Source organism: Amblyomma maculatum, chromosome 9 (genome assembly GCF_055883805.1).
Source record: "Amblyomma maculatum isolate TAMU_Amacu chromosome 9, ASM5588380v1, whole genome shotgun sequence".
Classification (NCBI taxonomy): domain Eukaryota; kingdom Metazoa; phylum Arthropoda; class Arachnida; order Ixodida; family Ixodidae; genus Amblyomma; species Amblyomma maculatum.
In genome coordinates, this window is record NC_139352.1 from 820,339 (window position 1) to 847,504 (window position 27,166).

General features: G+C 47.4%; 1 protein-coding gene across 1 annotated transcript; it reads left to right on the forward strand.

The window, feature by feature from the left end:
* Positions 1 to 2,219: 2,219 nt before the first annotated feature.
* Positions 2,220 to 26,826, forward strand: LOC146178081 (regucalcin-like). Its single transcript, XM_084579695.1, has 5 exons — positions 2,220 to 2,385; positions 9,997 to 10,185; positions 11,390 to 11,602; positions 12,862 to 13,005; positions 26,618 to 26,826. Exons 1-5 carry the CDS (start codon positions 2,220 to 2,222, stop codon positions 26,824 to 26,826), a joined length of 921 nt encoding a protein of 306 aa, XP_084435821.1.
* The last annotated feature ends 340 nt before the right edge of the window (positions 26,827 to 27,166 follow it).

The window sequence follows — 27,166 nt, forward strand, 5'->3', positions numbered from 1 at the left end:
CGCACTTGCCACTGCCTGCATTACAGGAACACGAAGATGAAATTGTTTCCGTGGTTTAATCGTACATTATTAAAGAACAACTGCAGGAGCTGTACAAGCAGACCCAGTGCTGCAACATGTAATTGGTACGTGACAACCATGTGGTCTGCCAAACGTACCCTCTACTCCGAGCTGCTGCCGTTTTTCAATGTCCGAGAAGAGTTGGCAGTAATGGACGATCTGTTTTTACGTGAGAAGTGATTGTTCATCCCAACATCACTGACGTCAGCTCTAGTGACAGCTGCACATGAGTCACCCCGGCATTGTCCGGACGAAACAAAGACTGCGCAACCAGTACTGGTGACCAGGACTGGATAAACAGGCGGAGGAAGCCATGCACTCTTGCTACGTCTGCCAAGCTGCGGATAAATCTGCTAAACCGTCGGTGGTACCCCTGCAGCCAATTCCACTTCCAGAACGTCATTGGCAGAAATTTACAATGGACATTGTTGGTCCATTTCCAATGGCTAAGGAAATTTGCAAGTTTGTACTGACCTTAGTTGACTTCTACTCTAAGTGGCCAGAGGTCTGTTTTGTGGCAAACGTAAGTTCCGAGAGTGTAATGAAGCTCCTAACTGCAGTTTTCAGTCGCGAAGGCTATCCTGATGAAGCACTGATTTACCGTGGGCCTCAGCTTATATCTGCGATTTTTGAAGACTTCCTTCAGCAACGGATAATTAAGCACTCTTGCTCGCCTGTTTACCATCCTCAGAGCAATGAACAGCTAGTACGCTTCAACAAATACTGAAGGACTTTGTCCAACTTGCAGCACTGGAACAGCTCCCTCTTGAGACTGCCGTTTGGAATATTTGGCTGTTTACCGGAACACACCTCATGCGACAACTGGAATTGCATCAGCTGTATTGCTACATATGGTGGAGCTCCAAGCACTATGATGGATAACGCTGGTTGCCCGAGTACAAGGTTCTTTCAACCCAGGAGAAGAATTGACCAAGCTCCGGGCACGAGTGAGAGCGAAACAGCATCACAGCAAGGGGTACACAAAAAGAGAGGTGCAAAGACTCCAATATTTCATCCTGATGACTTTGTGCGGGTGAAAAAGCCTCTCATTGCTAAGAAGGGTGATTTGGCCCACAGCAAGCCATTGAAGGTTGTGGGACAGAAAGGGCCTAGTTAATTTGTCCTGGAAGATCAGCGCACATAGAATGCATCCAAGCTATGTCGGCAGCCGGAGACATCAATCCGATCAAAGCGTTGCGAACAGGAGCCCATGTCAGCCTCTATCCCAGTGGGTGTTCCTAGAGAGCCAAGCCCTTCCACCTCCAGATAACTGAATAAAGACTCAGAGCAACAGTCCGAGAGTTTGGAAAGCTGAGAGGTAACATCACAACACGCAGAAGAAAGTGAGGTCGAGCAGCTAAGCCGGATATCTTCTTGAGTATCACGACCGCCTGCATAGTCGAAGGACTATGTTGTGAAGTAGGACTGTCATTCTTGCAATGTTTAATTTTAAAGGGGGATGATATGTTGTGTCGCGCATGTAACTGGAAGTTTCAGTTGCGCTCAACTTCCGGTCACATATATGTGACGTAAGAGATGTGTATGGAGGGATGAGAATAAAGGAGAGGCAGACGGCGGCATGGCGCCTGGCGCGTAACATGTCGACTGTGTAAAATGCGTTACTTCTACAATACAACAGAGGGCATGCCTATTCAATCCCTTAGTTGACCCCATTCCAAACCCCGGAATAGCAGTAGGAGGATATATCTGCTCAGTGATGATTCTGACTGTCAGCATAGGCGGTGGTGGGGAGGGCCAACTGGGCAGTGATAACCAGTGGACTACCGGACTAGTTGATCCACCTAAACGCTCTAGAAAAACTAGTCTTGTTAAAACGTGATTTGGTAAGTGTTTTAAATCAATCAAATATCAGAAATCCGACCGAAGAAAAGGAAGATAACACCGTGCTTTGCGCTCCAAGCGCGCGCTGCACCAAGCCGTACCAGCCCCGCCATATGTCCACTCGTCGTTGAAACCAGGCGGCCCTCCTGAGAAATTTGCATGGGTCGCGTCGACCCAGCCAAGGCCCTCCCTAGCAGTCGTCACTAACCTTCGCGACTGAGGCTCACCCAGGACAGAGTCGAGAGAGCCGCGCCCAATCTACCGACAGGGACGCGCCCGGTAGCTGTGCATCGGAGCCGGCAGTGAGAATCTGAATGATGCCGGGCCTGCGAGTTCGTGTGGCGTCCAAGCGGCGCTGCCAGCTCGGCGAGGGGCCGCACTGGGACGAGAGGGCACAGGCTCTGCTATACGTGGACTGCTATGCCGGGTGCGTGAGTCGGCTCGACCCAGAGACTCACGAGGATATCGACACCATACACTTCGGTGAGTGTGCGCATGACTTCTTTATTTTTACAACGTATGTGTATGAGCACATTTCCTTCATTTTCAATTGCCGTATTGCTCATGCAGCGTTCCGCAAAAGACAGTTTGGCATGCGGTCTAGCATTGAGAGACTGGCACAGAGTGTGACAGCGTGTTGAACGTCTTGTCGTCAATTCGAATTCCTCTCCGAAACAAGCTTCCGACTTGTCTAGAAGATGGATGCTAAATGGATAGCGAAACTTTGTCACTACGTATTCTAACGCTGCACGAATAACAGTTGTATCGCAATTTTGACATTAAAGGTGAGAAATCTGGCGCCTCACTGTCCGTTAGTGATGCCGTACGAGCAATTGACGCTCCAGAGGCGATACGGAGGAGGGGACTCGCCACAAGGATATCTGTTGTGCATAGCGTTGACCTACTCGGTTCGGTGGCACAGTTGCAGTGGCGTCGCTAGGGTACCCGCACCCGGTAGGGATGCGCGGCGTTGCACCCCCCCCCCCCCCCCACCCCTCCCCCTCTCCTCTGTCACCGCGATTTAAGCGCCGAATCGCAACTTCCTTTCTACCTACTCTGTGCTCACGGTTTGTGTTGAAGTAAGATTCGCTTTGCCCCAAATCACACAGTGCGAGTGACATTTTTTTTTCTTTTTAGCACTTATACGCAGTGACCGTGCCCCCCGACTGATAATGCAGTAAAACATCACATCAAAAGCACATATATCCGAAAAAGGCAGAAACATTAGCACGTGTAAGTTGCGAGAAAAATCACTGAGCAAGAGGCTTAAGGCAGGTGATTGCCCAGTATCAGACCATAAGAACAAAGTGGTCTCTTAACTACGCAATTTGTAAACATTAAGCGTGCGAATCAAGCTGTATGCGCACAAATATAACAAGGACGTGAAGTGGTAGATGGTACAATGACTATAACGGAGTAGCAATGCAACTTCACATTTATATTTAGAGACTATCAAAAAGAATCAGCGAAGAAAACGTGATAACCCGTATAAAAGCGCCTTCCTGTGTCCGCCTTGGGGTAGTGCTTGTTACGCTGGTTACACGAATTCAGCGTAAGAATAAGTTTCCAACGTTCAATAATCAACTGCACTTATGCCGGTAACAATGGCTCAGAGGAAAAGAATGGCGAATACAAACAATGACAGACTATGCACGTTATCACACCCGCAGATATATGCACAGGAATGACAAGTGAGAACTAGAGAGGCAAATCTATAACTCAAGGACAACTTGAACACACAGCAAACAATGAAGTGATAGAACAGACAATCCGTTAATCAGGACCTTTAATGGACATGCCAGGAAACACGACACTTGCAAAAGTCACAAGGAGCAAAGAATTATGTCTGCCGCATAACAAAATATAAAACGCTTACACGTATCCCTCGAGCGCATTCGTTAAAGAATCAAGAACCAACCGAAAATGTGAACACTTAAGGCCAGTTTTCTTCATGTAAATTATAACAAAATTATCACGGTTCTTTTTTAAGCGGACATTCGCGTAAAGAGTGAAAAGCGAAAGTACAATCAAGAACTGACCGATATCAGTAAAATTTCGGTGATACGAATTCGGTTGATACGGATTTTGGGAGGATACGAATTCACGAAATTCCCCGGCCGGAGCAAAATTTCGGATGTTCCGGTCACGCTCCCGCGCCACTACGAACTCGAACGCGCGAGCTGCGACCGCAACCTTGAGCACTACGCGATCGCCAGCCGCGCTGTATGTACGCATCACGAGCAAGTTTGCGGTGATGCGTGGTCCGCACATCGTAGACTTCGCGCTGTACGCTTCGCGAGCACTCTGCGGCGCCGCTCGGCCAGCGCGTCGCCATCTTTTGTCGTGCTAAGCCTATATAGTAACTCTAGTAGTGCTGTGCGCACCGCGAGAAGTCCGCGGAGGCACGTGGCGCGAACGACGCCGACGTCGCGATTGCCTGTCGCACTGTGTGCACCGCGAGTGGCGGGCCGTGACCGCGCGACCGTAATAAACTTTCTCGGACGTAAGCAGCTCTGCGCAACTGTCTTTCTCATGATTAAACTTATTCTCTTTCATTTTGATGATTTCGTTCGGGTAATAGGAATTCTTTCGGGACGCCGCGAGATTCGTATAACATAGGTTCTACTTTTACAAAATGTTTGAGCACTGTTATGCCCGAGCAATCGGCCATAAATCGTCCCGGAGAGTCCGCGCCTTCGGAGAGCGCCGCTGGAATTCTTTGCTAGACCTCGCCAAAGTATACCGCGAAGCTACTGAGGCAGATCAGAGTTACATTGCCGCTGTGGCGCAGCAGACGGGGGCGGAAGAACACAGTGGGTACGATCAGGATCAGGCCACCGGCGAAACTGAAACTGACAGGGGTGGCACCCAGCGCGAGGCCGCGAGATGCGCCGGCGGAAACTGTGTTGACCATTGTACCGCCGCGCGCGAACCCTTTGCTAGACCTCGCGAGGGAAAACCGCGGATCAACTGCAGCAGAGCAGAGTTACAGGGCTGCTGTAGCGGAGCAGACGGGGGCGGAAGAGCACAGTGGGTACTATCAGGATCAGGTCACCGGCGAAACTGAACATGACAGAGTGGCACCCATAGCCCGGCCCCGAGATGTGGCGGCGGAAACTGTGTTGACCCTTGTACTGCAGAGCAGGGGTTCTGTGCTAGATTCCGCGATGCTAAATCGAGAAACTATTGCTGCAGAGAAAACGGCGACCGACACGGTACGATTGGTGCGTTCGGAGAGAGGAGAGCGCATCGCGAAGTATGTCGAGGAAAGCCAGAGAACAGGAGAGGCAGACCGCGGCTGGAAAGATCGAGTGTCGGCAGGGATGCAGTGGTGGAAACAGAGGAGGCAGTGGTTAATGGGTTAGCAGACCACACTGCCTACCCGAATGGAAGTGTTGACCCTGAGATAACCTGTGATGCGATGGACAGCGTAGCGTCAGGTGCAGAGGCATTCGTAGCTCAAGATGAGCGTGCTGAGCTGCTGAGGGAAAACACCGCTAACTTTGGAGTTGGGGCCGCACTAACTGCCGGCCCTTACGACAAAAAAAGGCGTAGATGCAGTCATGGCCGGGGCAGTCACCTTATCAGCTCATGCAGGCAGCGCGGGCGCAGAAGGAGTTAGCAATTCACATGATGAGAGTGCGACGGAATGCGAAGAGGCCCAGAATGAGCAACATGTCAGTTCTCCATTGGGGGATAATGAGGTACATATGAGCGAAGGCGCAAATTGAGCAAACAGCGAAGGTGCACCGCTGTGCCAGGATGACAAGCTAACGGGCAGAACTTGTGTGCAGTTTGCACTGGCGGAGGAGCGTAGCGCAGAAGTGCTTGGACTTGAGGGTGGCTTCGTGCGCGCGACTCGCTTTAATGTGGAGCATTGCCGAAAGAGTGCCTACGGTGAGAGAACGCTACTGGGGAAAATGAAAGGATCGTCAGGTAGACAGCAGCGCGAGAACGAAGGGTGGAGCGCAAGTCAGGCTTATCTGTATAGCCGAACAAATCTGTTGAGGCAATTGGCACGGATTGCCGTTGAATCGACTGACCGCCCTCCATCGATAGGGGTCATAGGCACCCAGCGCCCAAGTTGACGCGCTGCCGGAGGTTTGAACGGAAATGGGCTCAGCTAGGGAAGTTGAAAAGCGAATGGTTTTGTGCAGAGTTTGTTTAGTTGTTTTCATTTGGGCATGGACTAAGCTGCATTGTTTCCTCTCTTGTGTAAACTGGGAACGGTTTTCTTTTGGGGAATGAAAGCCAAAGAGCTGAAAAAAATTAAGAATGCAATGTGACAATCAAAATTCAGCATACAAACCAGGTTCGTCGTGCCACTTATCGGCCCATGTGCTTTCGTAGCGACGGCTGGGCAGCCGTTTTCAATTCTCTACTTTTTTTTTTGTTTTGTAATTTGTGTGCAGCAATTTTGCTGCGACTTAGCGCCTGGCATATCTCAGAAGATGGCTGTGTGCTGCATAGATGAGGTGGGGGCTCGGTGCAGATTTTACCACTAATGCTCCAATTTGAGGGCCATGACAAGCTATGCAGAATACCCTGGCGGACGACTTTGCCCCTTGGACTCGGATAGCGACGCACATTCGGGGTGCACCCATCGGCTGCAACCACTTCGTTGCGTCTCCTCAGCGGTGGTCGAGCTGTTATGCCCGAGCAATCGGCCATAAATCGTCCCGGAGAGTCCGCGCATTCGGAGAGCGCCGCTGGAGAGCCGGATGTGTTTTTTCGAGAATGCGACAGAGGGCCGAGGCGTGTTGACGGGGGCCATCAGGACAAAGGAGTACGGATTCTTATCTTCCCGACATGGAAAGGCGCGTCTTCTACAAGTAAATTGAAGTCAAGCGCTTTTGTCGGCAACCGAAACGAGCGTCCTTTGATCTCTGACACCCCTCTTCTGAACAATGGACCATGGTGGCGGGGCGAACCAGGAGCCGCGGCACGGCGTCGTGTTGTGACCCAGCAGCGGGGGATGGCTTCCTTAGCCGTTCTTAAGTTGACTCAAAGATGCTGCTTGTGTCAACACGTGATCATTAAGACATACTGGCTCGGACTAGGGTGTAGTTCTTTCAGGCTCCAGTTTGGCGGCGGGGAGATGGGTGCCCTATCGCCTGACCGGCGCCGTTGCAGCAAGACTACGTTTTGTGACCGGAAACTTCTGGACAATGGACCGGGTCAGCGGGGTGAAATGGAGCAGCTGCACCCCGCAGAAGATTGCTTCCTTAATTGATCTTAGAGAGGCGGCGGTGAATTCAAAGGAGTTGCTGCACGTGCCGCTCGATGGCCATTAAGACCAGGCATTGTGCTGCTTATAGGATGTGTGTACCATCGCCTGACCGGCGCCATTGAAGATGGCTGAAACCAGGTGGGACATCGCCGCTTCATAGGGAACAACGGTGACGGCCTGCCTGCTCTGCAGTGGTCTACAGCATTTCCTGTTCAAGTGCGAGGAGGTGTGTGTATGTGTGCGCGCTTGTGCATGAGGTGCTAGTAGAACAGTTGGGCGGAGGCATAGAAGCCATGGACGGAGCCAAAAGAAGCGGCTCAGCGCCCATTGGACGCTTTGGGAAGCTGCGGGTTCCACAGTTGGACTGAAAAGTGATTTAAGCAGCCTACGAGGGCTGCTTCAGTGCGACTCACCTGTGCTCTTAGTTCATTAAGAGCTACCTCGCTCCCTCTCACGCGCTTGCAGGTTTGGATTGTAAATATGTAAAATAAATCTTCAGTTTGCTCTTCTCCTAAGAACTCCTCCATTCGTCTGCCTTCCTCAACGCCTTGCGGTGAAGTCCTATAGCTAGGTCCCGGTCCTCCGATCATACGAGCACTTAAAAACCACTTTTATTCATGTAAGTTGTAACAAAAAAAAAAAAAACAAAAACATCACGGTTACATTAAAAGCAGATATTCACGGAGTGTAAAGAAAGTCGAAACTCAAATCAAAATTTTGCTTTCATGGCTTTCAGGACTGCAAAGCTGCTGGTCACTTGATCAAAATCGGGGCTTTTTGCCAGCTGAGCTTTCAATCAATAATATTGCCAGATCTGATAGCCTAGACTGACCCGTTGTAGATCTCAAGTAGTTTTCTATTAGTTTCAGCTTAGAAAAACCTCTCTAACAGGATGCCACAGACACACATATTGTGAGAAATAGGTACAGCCCTAATGACAGGGTGGGAAGGGCGTCTACAAAATCCCACTCCGTCCAATGCTGCCCAACTGTTGGCGACTTCGAGGGTGATGCCGGCTGCTTTGAGGTGTCTCCTCATCCTAGGAATTTCGATAAGTAGAGCGGTGTCAGACAGTCCGTCATAGAATTCGGTAAATTTCGGAATAGAAACTGAGCTCTTCCTCAGTTGAATACTTCAACAGGGCCAAACGGAGTTGCCACTTATCGAATCGCTTTTGAATCATGTGCAGAGCTCGGCATAAAATCTATCAATGCACTTGAGCATCGCTCTCTTATTTTCTTCCTGCAACGAAAGTCCCGAATCTCTGGCTTGTTCACCTTCCATCTTCTTCCTTCACCTGACGCGCCTCTCAACTGCAATTCCAAATTAATTGCATTTTATGAGCGCCTGCTCAAACAGCATTTTACACTAGGCGACCGCGTTCCTCTTTGAGAAAAAGCTTTAGGGCCTCCAACTTTGCTACTACTTTGTAAAGGGATAGTCCTTTTTTCTGTAAATACAGAAACGCAGCATTGACTTCGTTAAGTACCGAACACCACAGGTGCCCTCCATCTCATTTTTTTTCTAGTCAGCGCGTAGTGATCAGACTTGCCATCCCTTGAGCAGCAGGCATTCCGTGCCTTTCGGCGTTTGAATGTGTGAGGCGGATGTGTGAATGTGCCGAGGAGCGAGAAAGGTGTAGGTGATAAATGAACAAGACAAAAGACAAAAGACTGCTGGAGAGATGCTGCCAGCGGTCCTAGCTTGGGAAAGCAGAGTGAGGTGCACATAAAAAAGAAGAGGCGATGCGGCTGCGCAGCCGCCGACGGGTGTCGTCTAACACGCTTCCGCGCAGGGTTTCCGATGGGTCTCAGGTTAATGCTGGTTTGTCCAGCTTACACGCACGTACACAGGCCCGGTCCAGCGTTAAAATGGCATGGAGTCACTAGCATTAACTGAGGAATGTGTTTTCAAGCGTTCCTCACCACAGAATAATTCGTTCTACGAGATCACAATTGTCATTCAGTGTCTCCACCAATGCGGGCCTTTTCGCGTCTTTACACAAAATTTATTTCGCCCACCGCTCCTTCCCCCCTCTAACTGCTGCCCCCCCCCCCCCCCCCCCCCGAGCGTGTGGACCGCACCCTACGCACCCCCCTCACGACGCCACTGCACAGTTGCTACGACAACCAACGAGCCAGAAGCTCAATTTTTGTTCCGCCATGATGATCGCATATTAGTGAGCTAAAAAGACAACTAGATACGCATGTACAAACCTGCCGCCTGGGTCAATTGCACTCTGTAATCTACCCACTGGAAAGCCCTTGATCGATTAATCCAGACCATAGTGCTTCCTCAGGGCCGTGCGTCAAATCATCTATAGGCTACTACAGCTGTTTGTGCTTGTTCAGCGGCAGTAGCAATCGTGCGTGCGTGAGTTAGTCATTTGGGAAGCCAGCTCGTGTCGAATACTCGCCATACTCTGAGGGCTGTGTTGAGTAATTTTACACCGAGAGCTGTCAGCATTCATCACGTGATCAGTGTCCCGTCAAGGTTACTAGAAAACGTGCAGGACTTGGGCAACGGCAAGGAAAGGCAGCCGCAGGACAGCTTCCACCGAGCGTACTGCGTTATACATGTAAATTTTTCTGTCTCTTTTATCTGCGAATAAAGACGTCTGCAGTAGGAGCAGTAACAGTGTATTTTAGCCACGACGTAAGGCTGTGTAGCAGACATCCTCTTTATTGCCCTCTCTCTTCCATTGCAAATTCACGGTGCCTGCGCAAGGGTCCCCCGCAATGCACGTTAGGTCTCGCCTAGCAATTCCGAACACGCTCTGTACGATGTAAAAGGCGGAGATTTCTAGCCTCCCATACTGATGACGCCCGCGTGTTTTTCCTCCATCCGCTATTCTTCTGCGCCAGAGGGCACAATCCCGTTCGCGATTCCACTGGCGAACCACCACCACAAGATCGTCATTGGTCACAAGCACTACGTCAAGCTGACTGATATGAAGAAGCGCCATGAGGAACTGGTCGCCATGGTGGAGACTGACAATTCAGGCACCCGACTCAACGACGCAAAGTGCGATGCCGCCGGACGCCTCTGGACGGGCAAGTCCCCCGCGAGCACGATCGATGCAGCGTGGTTTTCACTCCCAAAACGGTGTCAACCGCTTTACTCGATGAGTGACTATAAACAAAATCGCACAATCCTCGTGTCTAACTCGCACCCTCCAGAAAGGGTGCATTGAGGTACTGATGCACGTATGCTGGAGGGTGAGCTGTAGACATGGGAAGTGTGAGATTTTGTTTACGTATAGCATCAAACTATAGGAGAACTATCATGTTAACCTAAAAAAACAATTTAAAAAATGGCGGCCTTTGTGAATGCTACGTCTGAAATCACAGTTGTTACCAAAAATCCCTACTCCGCTATCAATTTTCTTTTATCTGACGGGGAATGGCTGTTAACAAAAACACGAGCATGCCAAGCCATTAATGGCTGACAACTGTGAACCGCAAGTTATGTAATTTGTTGATGCCAACCCCAAACTCAATTTGCGAGTTCACAAAACAGACGTACCCTATCTATCCCCTTTTGAGAATGACGATGTGTGAGACGCGTACGTCCGCAAGTTCGTTGAGTCCACTTGAGGGCACTGAGACAATATAGTTGCAGAGACGGAAGCGGCGTACGTGATAAGCGCCGATTATGCATCTAAACTTCGTTAAAGAAAACTCGGATATGAAGTGAGAGGGATATAACGAAATGTGTTCCTCATTATTGGTTAAGCGGGGTCGCAAGAGCGTATGCTTTTGAATTGGCCCCAAATTCATAAAATTAATCACCCTAACTTTAACCCAGATTTAATCCCGTCAGCCAAGATTAATGAAGATACACGATGCTTTAACAAAGTGGCTCGACTCACGCACCTAAGTCGCATTTAATTTAAAGGAGTAAAATCGGTAGCGTGCTATATACCTGTGCTGGGTTTCACAACCGCGCCTCGCACAGCCATGGACTGCATTTTCCTTCCTAGAACCGCACCTGATATTAGCTCACATTGTGCATCGATTTGTATAGCTTAGAATGTAACGCAATCTTCAAAAGTTCAGTTTACTGAATTTGCTGCTGGGATTTATAGTGCGACTCGTAACTATTATCTGGTGTTTCGGCCCCATGGACTGTGAGAACTTTCCTTGTCGCCTCTTGATACCTTCTTGAAGACCTCCTCTAAATGCGCAGCAAACTGGCTTATAACTCTTGAAAAGGGTGGTCCGTGGTTCTGAGGTGGAGACATCTCGCAAACCGCAGGTACCATGGCGATCGACAAAAAGCCCATGAACGTGGAGCTCGAGCAGGGCTCAATGTACAGTATCGAGAAGAAGCACATACGCAAACACATCGAGCGCATCACTCTGCCCAATGGCATCGCCTGGACAGCCGACAACAGAAAGATGTTCTTCGTTGATTCCGTGCCCGGCAAGCTGTACGTCTACGACTTTGACCTCACCCATGGCGACATTAGTGAGTGGGCCTATACTTCACTGTATGCGAATGCGATCGAGCTAGGACATGCATGCCGTTGTGACGACAGCATGTATTTCAGTGATGCGGAAACTTTGCTAATTGTTTTATCATTAGCGAAGCGGCAACTACAGCAACAGACATGTAAGAGTAAAAACACTGGAAGATAGCAATTGAATGTCATTAAAGGGACCATTAAAGGGACCATGAAAGGCTAGGAAAGATGCACGGACGATCGGTATTTCAGCATTCGTCTGAGCAGCGCAAAAATCTTTAGCTAGATTCACCAATGTCGAAGATATTGGTAACTCTCTTCCTCTGCCTCTTAACATGCAAGAAGAAATAAAACAGGTCACGACTGCGCCGCATCACGCCCCGTCAAACCCGCATTACTTGGGTGCGCCCACTAAGAGGAAGCACCCAAACAGCTCAGTTTCTAGTTCAAGTCTGGGGGGTGGCTCAGGACACGTGGTCGGTTGCGCGAAGCAATTTTTAAATATCTTCTCTAAATTAGAGACTCCCCAGAGGTCTAAATTTTACTCGAAAACTCACAAAGGTCAACTCTATAAACCACAGTCGCATTATGCATTAGGAGCATTATAATATTACCATAAATAACCTAAAGTCCCTTCAAGCCCCTTTTTTGCTTGTAATTGCACTCAGGATGACCCGTAACACGCATCAAGTGGTACGAGCTGACGCCACGAAGTACGCAGGTCGATCGCTGCTGCAAAGTTCTATGCAGTGTGCTTGCATGCTTGATAGAGCACAGAATGGTGCTTGGTCCCTGCAGCGGAGGCTCAGTGGTTAGGGCGCTCGAGTGCTGAACCCAAGATCACGGGATCAAATCCCGGCCACTTTTCATCAAGGGCGAAAAGCAAGGCGGCCATGTAATGTGCGATGTCAGTGCACGTTAAAGAACACCAGGTGGTCGATATTTAAGGAGCCTCGTAGTCCCTCATAACCTGTGTAGCTCTGAGATGTTGAAACCGTAAAACGAAACAAGAATGACCCATTAATTTGCTATAAAGCGCAAACCAGGATAACATATAGCCACTAAAGTGTTGCAAATCGTACTGATCGCTGCTGTACTTTTGTGCCCAAGAGGACAGGTTCATTGCATGTAGGAGTGACGCATACGGTAGAATGAAATCCATGTTCCTCACCACTTAGGGTGATTTTCGAAGGCAACCTAAATCTCAAAGAAAGCAATGCCAGCCAGCAGAGTTTCCGTGCTAACATCCCCGCATTCGCCGCAGCCAACCAGAAGGTGGTGACAGACTTCACTCACCCCAACTTCTCGGACCTCGCCCAACCGGACGGAATCACCATCGACCAGACAGACAAGCTGTGGGTCGCGTGCTATAACGGCGGCCACGTCGTCAAAATTGATCCTGTCACTGGTAATGTGCGAGCATTATTCAGTTGCTGTATGTGCAATTCACCTGAAGCGTAACCCGCCGCCGCCTAGCTGCTTAGGGCGCTCAAGTGCTGCACCCAAGGACTTGTGATCGAATCCCGGCCTCGGCGGCAGCTTTTCCAAGGAGCCGAAACGCAAAGCGCCGTGTGCTGCGCCATGTCAATGCACGTTAAAGAACCCCAAGTGGTCAGCATTTCCGGAGTCTTCCACTACGGCGTCTCCCATAGCCTGAGCCACTTACGTTAAGACCACACAAACCACTATCACTTCAAGCCCAGTGACATGTCGTTTATGCCTTGCTATAAGAAAAGAATTGCATATAATCTCCTCTCGATTTGCATCATATCTTCAGCAGCTCGTAGCGACTACCATGCTAATAGGAGAAGCTCTCCGCAGAATTGCTACTGGCCCTTTTGGTTATTGATTACCCTCGAGGCTAATATGTAGTTGAAGTGGTAAAGAGGGAAGCGAGTATTTTAGTGAAAATATAAACCTTTTGGCCATCCGTTCATTACGGGCCAGTCTCCGGGAGTGTAAACGTGCTTGCGGCATCGTCAGGTATGTGGCATTTTCCCTTCTGTCTATCCACCAGCATTAAAAAAGGATAGCTATAGAGGCCACATTTATTGCTTTCAGTGACCCTTTAAGAATTACATAGGCATATTACATAAGCTGCCTTACACACTTTTTTGACATGTGCAAATATCTGCGATGATGATGATGATGATAATCGTGTGACCTAAAGTGCTGCATTACAATTGCGCTTGGGCGGTTGCCATTTTTAACTAAAAGCACTCAGAATATGGGCTGCGCAGCCAAAAAGAAATACTTCGTCGTTTTATGTGCAAGGCAGGCGCCGCAACTCACGTTACCGATTGATTCTCTTTGCAGACGAACTCAGAATCGCCATAGCGACCGTATAAACGTGTTCAAGAGTAACCTACACTGCAGCAGCACCGCCGCTTCGTTCGTTGTTTTCGAGGATAGGCGCCCCATAAGAAATCACTTCTGTCCACTGCCACGGCCCTCTCGATGGAAGCGCACTAGGTGCGGCCTGCTGCGTCGCGCCGCCGTCAATGGGCAAGCGGTGTCCTTGGGGAGTTTACAGTTGCGCCCGCTATTTCTGGTGAGGGCGCCACTGTTCGGGGACACGTCGCCGAGGAATGCTTTTTTTCTGGACGCGTTCGCCTTGCATATGCGTGGTCAACGCAAACTTTTTTGTGTGCACGTGTGCAAGCACGTTAACGTTGAGACGGGAAACGTTTGTTTTTTAAGGCGAAAGCCGTTCTAGACTCAGTTCAGTTCAGGCGTTCAGTCGTGTCCGACTCTTCGTGACCCTATGGACCATGTCACGCCACGCTTTCCGGTCTCTCACTATCTTCTTAACATCACATAGCTTCATCTGCAATGCCTCGAGAATGCCATCTAACCATCGCGTTCGCTGCCTACCCCTTCTCCGGCGACCCTCAACCTTTCCCAACATCAAATCTTTCTCCAGCGACTCCTCTCTTCTCATCAGATGACCAAAGTAGCTGAGTTTTAACTTTAGAATTTGACCCTCCAATGAGCAGTCAGGGTTCATGGTCGACAATATCGACTGATTTGATCTTCTGGCAGTCCAAGGAACTCTTAAGAGTCTTCGCCAGCACCACAATTCAAACGCGTCAATTCTTCGGCGGTCAGCCTTTTTCGCAGTCCAACTCTCGCATCCATACATCACAACTGGAAAGACCATAGCACGGGTTATACGGATCTTGGTTGGCAGACTAATGTCTCTGCTCTTTACTAGGCGGTCAAGGCTAACCATTGCTCTCTTTCCCAGAAGCAGGCGTCTCCTAATTTCATGGCTGCAGTCTCCTTCCGAGGTAATCTTGGCGCCCAAGAACAGAAAATCTGTCACAGCTTCCACTTCTTGTCCATTGATGCTCCAGGACTTGATAGGGCAAGACGCCATGATCTTCGTCTTTTTAATGTTCAGTTTAAGCCCAAACTTCTCCCTCTCTTCTTGTACGCGCATCAGAAGTCTCTTGAGTTCCACTTCACTTTCTGCCATTAAAGTGGTATCATCCGCATATCTAAGGTTGTTGATACGTTTTTCCAGCAATCTTCACTCCAGCTGAAGACTCGTCCAGACCGGCCTTCCTCATGATGCACTCTGCGTATAGGTTAAATAGGCAGGGCGACAGTATGCAGCCTTGCCTCACCCCTTTCTCAATCGGAAACCAATCAGTAAGACCATGCCCAGTTCTGACTGTGGCCTCTTGCCCTTCATACAGGTTCCTGAGGAGACAGATGAGGTGAATTGCAACTCCCATCTCTTGGAGAGCTTGCCACAATCTGCTGTGATCTACGCAGTCAAACGCTTTCGCATAATCAATAAAGCAGAAGTAAATGGGTTTCTGGAACTCTCTTGCTTTTTCCATGATCCAGCGAAGGTTGGCAATTTGGTCTCTAGTTCCTCTGCCCTTGCGAAACCCAGCTTGCACGTCCGGAAGCTCCCGATCCACATACTGCTGCAGCCTACCTTGCAGGATTTTTAACATCACCTTGCTAGCATGCGAAATAAGCGCGATCGTGTGGTAGTTGGAACAATCTTTGGCACTGCCTTTCTTTGGAATGGGGATGTAAACTGACCTCCTCCAATCCTGTGGCCACTGCAGGGTTGTCCAAATCTTTTGACATAATGTATGCAGTGTGTTAACAGCGTCGTGGTTGAGGTTTTGAAGCAACTCAGCTGGAATACCATCAATTCCGCTAGCTTTGTTCTTAGCAAGGCTGGCTAAGGCCCATTCAACTTCACTCTTCAGGATGCCCGGCTGGAGATCAGCAATCACAACCGTCCTATGTTGGGTTTGCACATCCGGGTCCTTCTTGTACAGTTCTTCTGTGTATTCCTGCCACCTCTTCTTTATCTCTGAGGCTTCAGTGAGGTCCTTGCCTCGTTTGTCCTTTATCACGCCCAGCTTAGCACAGAAGCTTCCATTGATATCTTTGATTGTCTTATACAGAGCTCTTGTGTTCCTTAATTGGCTCTTGTCCTCAACTGCTTGACACTGTATGTTCAGGAAGGCATTCTTATCTCTCCTTGCTATTTTCTGAAAATCCGCATTGAGAACCTTGTATCTTTCTCTTTCCCCCATACCTTTTGCCATCCTCCTTTCCTCAGCTATTTGCAAAGCCTCTTCAGATAACCAGTTTGCTTTTTTGCATTTGTTTTGCTTTGGAACTACCTTAGTAGCAACTTCTTGTATTATATCACGAACATCAGTCCACATCTCTTCGGGCTCTTTGTCTTCTAGATCTAATTCTTGAAATCGATTCCTCACTTCCACAGCATATTCTAATGGAATCTGATCCAGATCATACCTGAAAGGCCTTCTAGTTTTCTGCGTTTTCCTCAATCGAAGCTTAATTTTGGCAACAAGAAGCTGATGATCGGTGCCACAATCGGCCCCAGGCCTTGTTTTTACTGCTTGTATAGCGCTTCTCCATCTCTGCCGGCAAATAATATAATCGATCTGATTCCTGTACAGACCGTCCGGTGAAATCCATGTGTACAGGCGCCTCTTGTGCTGTTGAAAATGAGTATTCGCTATGGTCAGGTTGTTTTCTTGACAGAACTCTACTAGCCTCTGTCCAGCTTCATTTGGCTCACCAAGACCGAACTTGCCTGTAATTCCGGATATTTCTTCACTCCCGACCTTAGCATTCCAGTCTCCTATGAGAAAAACGACGTCTGATGATGGGGTGCGGTCTAAAAGGCATTGTAGGTCCGCATAAAATCTCTCAACGTCAGCTTCTTCAGCAGCAGTGGTCGGTGCATAGACTTAGATAACTGTTATGTTGAAAGGGTGACCTTGGATCCGAAGTGAAATCATTCGGTCGTTTTTGGGGTTGTACCCTAGCACTGCTTTGCCCATTCTTCTGTTTACTATGAGAGCGACCCCATTCCTTCTCTTGGATTCGTGCCCACAATAAAAGACATAATGGTCGCCGGAGTTAAATTCTCCCATTCCGGTCCACTTGAGCTCGCTGATACCCAAGATATCAATGTTCAATCTGTCCATTTCTCGCTTGACGATATCCAGTTTACCTTGCGTCATAGATCTTACATTCCATGTTGCTATGTGATATATCTCCTTGCAACATCGGACTTTCCGGTCGCTTCCCGACACATCCACAACTGAGCGTCCTTTTGGCTTTAGCCCAGCCGCTTCATTCGTCCTGGAGCTACTAGGAATCGCCCTTTGTTCATCCCCAGTAACATGTGGGACGCCTTCCAACCTGGGGGGCTCATCTTCCGGCTAATGGAGTGAAAATCTGTGCGCAGAAGCTATGCCTGTAATCTGTGTGTCGCAGCTGTGCGCTGGTGTGTCAGTCGCAAAAAGCGGACATGCAAGGGGAAAATTAAGAATGAAAATGATTGATGGTGATAGGTAATCAATAAAAGTTATAAATAAACATTGATGGAGGTAATGACTAATACTACGAGTAATAATGATTAATAATAACTGAAATCATTTGTAATGACCAGTATATCAAACTACGACATGTAATGACCGCAACTGATTAGAAATGAGTAAAAATGCTTAGCGGTGTGTGGTAATGACTATAATAGCTAGGCATGACTCATCAGTGGGCACGGCAGACCTGCCGCGAGCACGATGCTTACCAAGCCACCTTTCTACCTTATGCAGAGTCTTGCACTCTTCATCACCAGCTTCCCGTCGCTGTATGGCGCACTATCTAGTAATGGCTTCCTGCACGTGTGCCAGCCCGTCGCTATCAACTCAACTGCATCGCAATCAGAACTGGAGCATGACATCCCACATCTGCTGCTGCCGCCTACATTCCCAGCAACTATGACGCCATCAACACCTTCGCGTTTAAAAGAATTGCTGCACTGCTTCCAGTTCAGTGGGCACGGCGGACCTGCCGCAAGCACGATGCTTACCAAGCCACCTTTCTACCTTATGCAGGGTCTCGCACTCTGCATCACCAGCTTCCCGTCGCTGTATGGCGCACTCTCTAGTGATGGCTTCCTGCACGTATGCCAGCCCGTCGCTATCAACTCAACTGCATCGCAATCAGAACTGGAGCATGACATCCCACATCTGCTGCTGCCGCCTACATTCCCAGCAACTGTGACGTCATCAACACCTTCGCGTATAAAAGAATCGCTGCATTGCTTCCAGTTTCGTGGGCACGGCGGACCTGCCGCGAGCACGATGCTTACCATTGTATTCAGAAATGTGGCGCAATAAACACAAACACAAGAGAAGAGACACAACACATGCGTGTGTTGTGTCTCTTCGCTTGTGTTTGTGATTGCTGCGCCACATTTCTGAATACTATGCAGCGCCAACTAGCCCCTCAAGCGGTTATTTTGAGATACGATGCTTACCAAGCCACTTTTCTACCTTATGCAGGTTAGTTCCTACTGTAAAAGCGACTCTCGTGCTTTGGTGGTTCTGCCGTTCCCAGGCCAGTGCTGCAAAATTGAATATGATTGTTATCTTGTCCTTAAGCTTCTTGTCTGTGGAGACGTTGAACTAAACCCGGGACCGACCAATGCTGAATTACTGCAGAAAATTCTTGATGGACAACTGAAATTGCATGCAGAAGTTAAGACATTGAGGGCAAAAACTGAGACCATGATTGAAGACATTAAAGTTCGCTTTCAAGAAATTGAGAGCCACATATCTGACTTTAAAGCTAAAACAGAAAAACTCGATGAGCTTGACAATCTTCTTAGAATGTGCGAAAGTACATTCACTTTCCAAACGCGTAAGCTCACAGATCTTGAAGACAGGGGCAGGCGTTCTAATGTAGTTGTCCATGGTGTTAAATAAGAACCGGATGAATCAGAAGAAATCCTAAAACGCAAAGTCACTGGCGAAGTATTTAGCGATAAACTAGGTGTGAAATGTGAATCCGTTGGTAGAATTCAAAAAATTGGCAAGGGGAGCGACAAAAGACCCGTAATAGTTTTCTTCCAGGGCTACAATGAAAAGATGGCAGTCTTCAAAACCGCCAGCAAACTCAAAGGAACGGACATTTGTGTTCAGAATGATTACAGTCATAAGACGCTGAAAACGCGAAAACTGTTATGGGAGAGCTCAAAATTGGATAGGGACAATGGAAAAAAAGTTACTCTCATTCATGACAAACTGCGCATTGACGGCGATCTGTTTGTATGCGATGACGTGCAGAACGACCGCAAGCTAATTAAGAAAAAGCAAAAAAAACTTACCCCTACTTGCTCCATGACTTTCCTATGCAACATGCATCAGACTACTTAATTTTAACGCCCGCAGCATCGTACACAAGACTGTTCAGCTTGAATCTGTGCTTCTTTTTTACAACCCGCATGTAGTTGTCATTTCCGAGATATGGCTTAGCAGTACAATAAACGATGACCTTCTAATCCCACCCAGCTATAAGATATACCGCATGGATAGGGAGACTAGGGGAGGTGGCGTAGCTGTTATTGTGAAAACCGATATTGAAGTCACTATTTCGCAGAAACTTTCATGCATTGAAACTCTGTGCCTAAGAATCAGCCTATTCGGACATGTTTTTGTACTGTTTGCAGTGTACAGACCGCCAGATTCGACGCCCGATTTTTTTTTCAACTTAAAACGCAAATGGAAAAATTCAGCAACCAGAAACTTATCGTGGCCGGAGATTTTAATCTTCCCGATATTCATTGTAGTCGCTTACAATCGGGCTTCGTTTCTGACGGCTCTTCTGGTATTATCTTTGATATCATGTTTTACCACAATCTACTCCAAGTTGTGCAAGAACCAACACGTGTTACTGCTTCTTCATACTCGGTTCTTGATCTTGTTTTTAGTCCCCGTCTTATAAATAACTACAATGTTTTAGTTGATCCGGGGATTTCTGATCACCAGATTGTTTCAGTCACTTCTTCCTTACATGGTACTCGACCTAATCACGCTTCTATGCTAAAAACTGTGAAAGATTACAGTCATGCCGATGACGTAAGCATAATAGATTACCTAGATTCTCACCTCGAAAACTTCTCTGGTAATGAGATTAATGCGTTATGGAACAAGTTTAAAAATGTATGCTTCTTTTGTCTTGACAGCTACGTTCCTAACAAAGTAAAAAAGACTGCTAAACGTAATCTATGGATGACTAGGGATATAATACATTTAAAAAGGAAAGCGAAGCGGGCAAGAAATAACCGTACAGCTTCACATGACTTTATCCAAATTCGTCGCGCGCTTTCAAATGCCTTTCAGTCAGCCAAACATTTTTATTTTAACACTACCTTGCCTAATTTTATCAAATCAGATCCTGATAAATTTTGGAACTTTGTTAGTGAGCGGAAGAAACCTACTGAGTACATTTCACATGAAGATACCTTAATAACAGATCCTTAAGCTATTGCATCACATTTCAACCGCCACTTTAGCAGTGTCTTTTCCATATCTGCACCCTTTGTTAACACACCTTGTGGTACTCTTGACACTAACATTATTTCATATGAGGGCATTGTTAATATGATGTTAAGGTTGAAAGTAAAATCATCCCCAGGACCTGATGGTATTCCAAATGCATTTCTCCGACGCTATGCAGAGCAATTAGCAACGTACATTGTATTAATCTTTGAGCTTTCAATCAAATCGTCCTCTCTTTCAGGTGACTGTAAGATAGCGCGCGTAGTGCCTGTGTTTAAAAAAGGCAACCCACTCTCAGTATCTGATTACCGCCCTATTTCCTTGGTATCATCTACATGCAAAATGCTTGAACACATAGTGAGTATTCACATCTATGACTTCCTGACTTCCTAAATAACCGCAATATTCTACCTTCATTCCAGCATGGTTTCAGAAAGGGGTTTTCAATCACAACACAGTTAACAACAGTTGTTCATTTTTTCGCTTCTGTCCTCGACAGAGGTGGACAAATAGACACTATATGTTTGGACTTCAGCAAAGCTTTTGATAGTATTCCGCATGACAAACTTATTTTCAAATTAAAGGAGCTTGAACTTCCCAGTTTCCTCATTGCCTGAATCTCCGCCTAATTAACCAACCGTTCTCAGATCGTACATATAAATGGTTCAGACTCTGACTGTCTTCCAGTCTCTTCCGGTGTTCCGCAAGGTAGTGTTCTCGGGCCACTCCTCTTCCTGATATTTTGCAACGATATAGTTAATGTGATCCACGATCCCGTGAAAATTCGTCTCTACGCCGATGACTGCGTTATCTTTAATGAAATTGTAGTACCCGCAGACCAGCACGCACTTAATGTCGAGCTAATTAATATATTACAAGGGTGCCAGGAGTGGGGCATGCTCCTAAACTCAGAAAAATCTGTCTTGCTTCGCATTACAAGGAAAAAATACCCGCTTCAGTACACATACTCTGTCCAGGACCGCAGTTTAACCGAAGTGAAGGAATATAAACATCTCGGCGTTACACTAAATAACGGCCTCAGCTGGAACACATATTCTTAACATCTCCTCTTCAGCCTTTCGCAAACTTTGCCTGATCAGACACAAGCTTAAGGATGCTCCCGCTCATGTTAAGCTTCTCGCACACACAACACTTATAAGGCCTAGGATTGAATATGCTTGCACAGTGTGGGACCCCCATACGATGTGCAATATAAGTGCTCTTGAAAAAAATTCAGAGACTGGCAGTGCGTTTTATTTATTCCAAATACAGTCGCACCGATTCGATATCTGAATTAATGACAGAAATTGGTATTGTCACTCTCCAAGCTAGAAGAAAATTCCTCCGTCTTAAATTTTTATTTCTTTTACCTAATAACAAACTTGCACTTGATCCTAGCCCTTACGTTTGCCCTCTTACCACTAGGCAGACACACCACTCTCATGCCCTCTCTTTAGCCCCTCACTTTGCAAGGACTAACTTATACAAATTCTCCTTTTTCCCTAATACAATTGCAGATTGGAATAGTTTGCCTGCTTCTTCCCTCCAGTCTTTAGATATGCTTGACTTAAGTATGTAATGACTTATGAAATATTGCCTCCTGTCAGTTCTTGGGTGTCGGTGTTGATTGTGTGAGTTTTTTTTTCTTCCTGTTGTGCTTATATTGTCACGTAGCCGTTTAGGCCCGTAACCAGAAGGTTGGGTTTTAACGGGGGGTTGAGCAGCTAGCAGGCGCAGAAGAGCAGATTCGGAGCACCGAGAGACGGCAGCTAACTTCAGCTTCTTCTCGAACGCCACGGGGCCACTTCTTCGAGTCCGCGCACGAGACTGTCGATGAGCAGCCGCCTAGCGGCTGCTGTTGCACACGCTACAATATTTTATGTGCAGTAATAACCGCTTCAACTGGCCGTTGTTGTGCTTATATTTTATGTGCAGTTATAATTGTGCTTTCGTGCTTTTTTGAATTTTATGTAAATGTATGCCACTCCTGCTTGGGCGCTCAGCCTGCTGTATGTTCAAGATAAATAAATAATAAATAAATAAATAAATTACTACTGACTACGAAAGGACCAATATGTCAAACGACGACTTGTAATGACCACTACTGACTCTAAATAAGTAACCTGCTTAGTTATGAGTGGTAAGGACTACAATGACTACGCAGGCAGACTCATCATGAGTGGGAAACGACCAATATATCAAACGACGAGTTGAAATGACTGCAACTGTGGCAACCGATGAGAGGCAAACGATAGAAGGGTAGCCTTTTGCCGTCCTCCGCTTAAGAGACATCTAAGAGACCCTCTAGTTTTATCTGTTGAGCTCGCTTCAGGCAAAGGCAGCAGCGAGGAGTGGAAATGCACTCGCTTCCTCTAGAATGAAAGCGGCGCTGAGGTTAAAAAGTACAGATGCTGAAGCATAATCCCCTACCAGCTGCCGTTGAATTTGCTACAAGGGGCAGCAGATTGGACTCGTTGGTGATTAATTATAGGTTAACAGCGCAAACAACGTAACGGGAACACAGGAGAAGACGGCACGACTGCGCTTGTGGTGTCGTCATCTTTTCCTGCGTTCCCGTCATGTTGTTTAACCTGTTTAGTTACCAGGGAGCTGGCCAGTGAACTAGGATTTTTAACGATGTGTGAAGTAGATGAACACGATGAGGTAGCACCAGAAGCTTTTCTCGCAGGTTATGTTGCGAGGACATATCAAAAAAAGGTACGGTGGCTTTTTTTTTTCATATAAGCATACAATTTGTTCTAAATTTTGCCGCTAGTCTGAGTAGCCTTGCAAGCAATGTAGCCTGTGCATACATTTGTTTATACTCTTGAGACTGTTAGAGCCGATGCGATAAACTGAAAAGCCCCGTTCCACAGAAAATCCGGCGCACGCTCTGTCGGTGGAAAGTTGGAAAAATACCTCTCTGGCAAGAGGCACTTTTGCTGGTGATGTGGCCAGACACCTTTGGCTCAATGAGAACACATGACATGTTCAATGTGGCAGGAGCTGCCAATCCAGAGAAAATCAATAAGATGAAAGGGTGAAATGGGAATTGAAAGTGGGACACTTAGATCCCAAGTCAGGCACACTATACTCCTATAGGGCACGTTCGTACAGCTTCAGTAAAGAGGTGCTTTATATACTTATGTGTAGGGTGCTATTTCATATAATGCGGTGGCTTAAGGCTGTATTATAATGAAATGCGACAGAGGAAGTAATTAAGGGATACGGTGAATAATCAGGTAGCAATGTGCGGGTACGTTAACGAGGCTCCGCAAGGAGACTTAAGAACCCCAAGTTTTGTTTATCACTACCAAGTTGTTGCTTAATTTATGCTTAATTTATTTGATAATGGTTTTGAGGCGGCATGTCAGTCGTGCAAGAGCCTGTTGTAGGAAATATGAGACAACTGGACCAGTTACAAGTTAATGAAAACCAAGGACAATGGAGGCTTGAAGTACCCCGCAAAGGAAGAAATCAAGCTTTGTCAGCTTACGAGCGCCTTCATTAACAGGATAATGAAGTCTGAAGAGGTCCGGCGAAGTAGCAAGCATTGTTTTCTCACTGTTTTCATAGCTAATCTATGAAAACAATGATTGTGCCCATGCTGAGGAGATATGCAAGATATCGTTAAGTTGCTGCACCCACTGATAGCGAGCTGGGCTGGAAATGTCAACTCAACAGTGGAGCGACGTTTATGGCTATGACATAAACCTCTCTCAAGAAAGGTTTTCCGTCTGCGAATGGTAATTTTCTTCCTTTTTTTGTGTGTGGCCATTTAATAAGCGTACTCGGCTGCTCACTGAATCTCCTGCAGTTGCGCTCTGAAGCATAAGCATGAACATTCTTGTGATCGCAGGTAAGAATTAGTTTCACAACAGGAACACTCGATGCGCGTTCTTCCATTGAAAATTACTAACCACCAAAATTATGTGGGTTTGCGAGCAGCCAATAAAATAGTAATAAAAACTTTCTGCGCATATACGTAGCACCTTGAGACAGACCGGCCCTATGAAACGCGCTTACTTTGACCGGTCATGCAAAATGCGGGAATCATGACGGATAGAGTTCTCACGTACAAAGTTTAGTCTCCAACTAAGTCGAATATACCAGGTTATCATCCAAATTTTACCTAATAAACACCTTCATATTTTCACCGTAACATTTGTCAGTATGAGATAGAAAGTTTGGTTACCTGTCGATATTTCACAGAGGTTGCTCACAGTAGGAATGTTTTTTTATTGGATAGCGCTAGCAGTTTCGAGCAGGTTGACATCAGTGTGTGTATAAAAGCTGTATGCAGGAATGAGTAAACAATATGAAAATGACATACGGAATTCGCGACATAGTCATTTAAGTGGTTATGCATTAGGCTACCATGGCAGCTGAACAGCTTCGAATTGTTTACAGCCGGGTGACATTTTCATTTGACAAACAACTTGATCTGAATGCAATATCACGGTAATGCGAGCACTTAACTCAAGTGGCCTTGAACCACCATCACATTAAGTTTTTCGGGGTACACTCTAGTATACATCCTTGCCGAGCTAGCGCTAAGGGCTGACATGCCCACACTAACACATGACAGTATATACGAATTCGTGTTGCCAAATTGTATGAAGCGGAGCTCTTATATCTTTAAAATAACAGGCTCCTACAACGCCGAAGCCTCACTCAAGGCGCAGCTCTCCGCGCGCGGCTGTCCCCGAGCGCTGGCGCCGCGACGGCGGCGACGGGAAGTAGGCGCCTCCCGCCGGTTTCGGGCGACGCAGCAGGCCACACCTAGTGCGCTTCCATCGAGCGGCCGTGCCACTGCAGTGTATATTATAGTTCACTGTAGCGCCGGTAACGCAGGTGAAGACGACGCGAGTCACACAGTGACTGGAAAAAACGCTGATGCATACGAGGCGTTGTTTTATTAGGCATCCCGCGCAAAGTCTGATTAAGCCCCGGTTGTGGTGACGTGTCATTTTTGTTGTTAAGTTACCAAATTGGGGCTTTTGAACTAAAAACACGCCCTCCTAAGTTCTTCGAACATCAAGTTATTTGGGGCTCAATCGCGGTATTTCAGAACAAAAATAAATGGCCGACGATTAAATTACTCGGCAATGTAAAGTGCGAGTATAGCACTCTACATGTATTTTAGCTTTGCAAAATGCTAATGTAAAGAATTTGAAAGAGAAGTTTCTATATATGTGCGGCTAGCCTACTCTATACTGTTGCGCATAACCATACGTAAACTGGCACTCAATCCTTCTCCAGTTCTTGATTGTTTTGAAGGTGGCGCTTTCGTGACACCTACCAGAGGCGCCGCCATGTTTCGACGAGCTCGCCTCGAATGGCACGTGAGCGGCGTGGCAGCGCTTCTCTTTTGTGGAAGCAAATTTCACCGCGGATAATTTGCACACATCTTATGCCCCGCCTTAGAATAGAGCAATATGAGAAAGCATTCGCTGCGGCTCCCGTTCCCGATTTACGTCCTCGTCCATTTACTCCGATACTTGCGAATTCGTTACTCTCACCTTGACATATGTGAAGTCCCTCTTTTACCCAGCCATCTTAACAATCCATATGTCACCTTTCCATCTGAAAGTTGACAAGTTGGCAGCTGGAAACTGGTAGCTGGGATCCGTGTGACTGTTTTACTAACAGCGCCCACCGCTGCCGCCTACCCTTCAGTCAGATTTCCAGCTTAACACTTCCACCTTCCCTTCTTCCGCCATTGCCCACCTCCCTCTCCAGGTGCCACAGCAGTGCCGTTCGTAATGCTTGCAATAACTTGCAATGCTTGCAGCATCTCGGGCATACATAAGCTTCCCCTTAAAGAGTAGGATGTGATAGATTTAATGAATTCCTCAGGATCTCAGCGCTGCAATTAATCAGACCATCAGAGAGGTCTGTGTTCCCGAAGACTGTGGCGAGTTGTGGAAGGCTGAGCAGAACCTCGCGTTCGAGGCTACTCAGGGCCAACAAATGTGACAGGGTGGTCTCCCTGGCCGCCGTCCAGGAGCGGGAGCTTAAGAGCTGCCCTTTAAAAGTGTTTGTCAAAACCGCATACAGGCAGGCTCAAAGCACGAGCTCTTTTCATGCCACGCCTCTTGAATGAAGTGCCAGCAGCATGTATACAGACAGGCTGGAAGTGTACAGCTACCTTCGTACCTCTTCCAGGCACCCTGGTGCAGAAGGTGAGGATGCCCACGCAGCTGGTGACGTCACTGTGTTTCGGCGGCCCGCGCTACGAGGATCTGTTCGTAACTTCGGGCTTCATCGGGCTCAACCGCGAACAGCTGCAGAGCCAGCCTGACGCGGGCGCCATCTTCAAGATATCTGGCATACCGGGAACAAAGGGGCTTCCGCCCAACTGTTTCGCCATGTGACCAGTCCGGATACCTTTGGCGGCATGGTTATCACAAATTTCTTACACTAACGACGCAGAGCCAGCAAAAAGAAAATGTAAACGGCCGTTTTGCTAACGTGTAGCGGCTTTTTTTTTTCTTTTTTTTTTTGTAAACATGCGTTAAGAAAAAATCTCCTCTTAATCCTCCATTCATTATCGTGTAACTTGGGAATCCATCTGCTATTGAGGCGGATCCGAAATCAGTGACAGCGCAGGACACAAAATACTGTTGTGGACAGATCATGAACCAAGCATGATCAGAAGTCCCGACTCTCAGGCTTCTATGCGCATGCTCCCACGTAGAATACCTTTGAACCCTT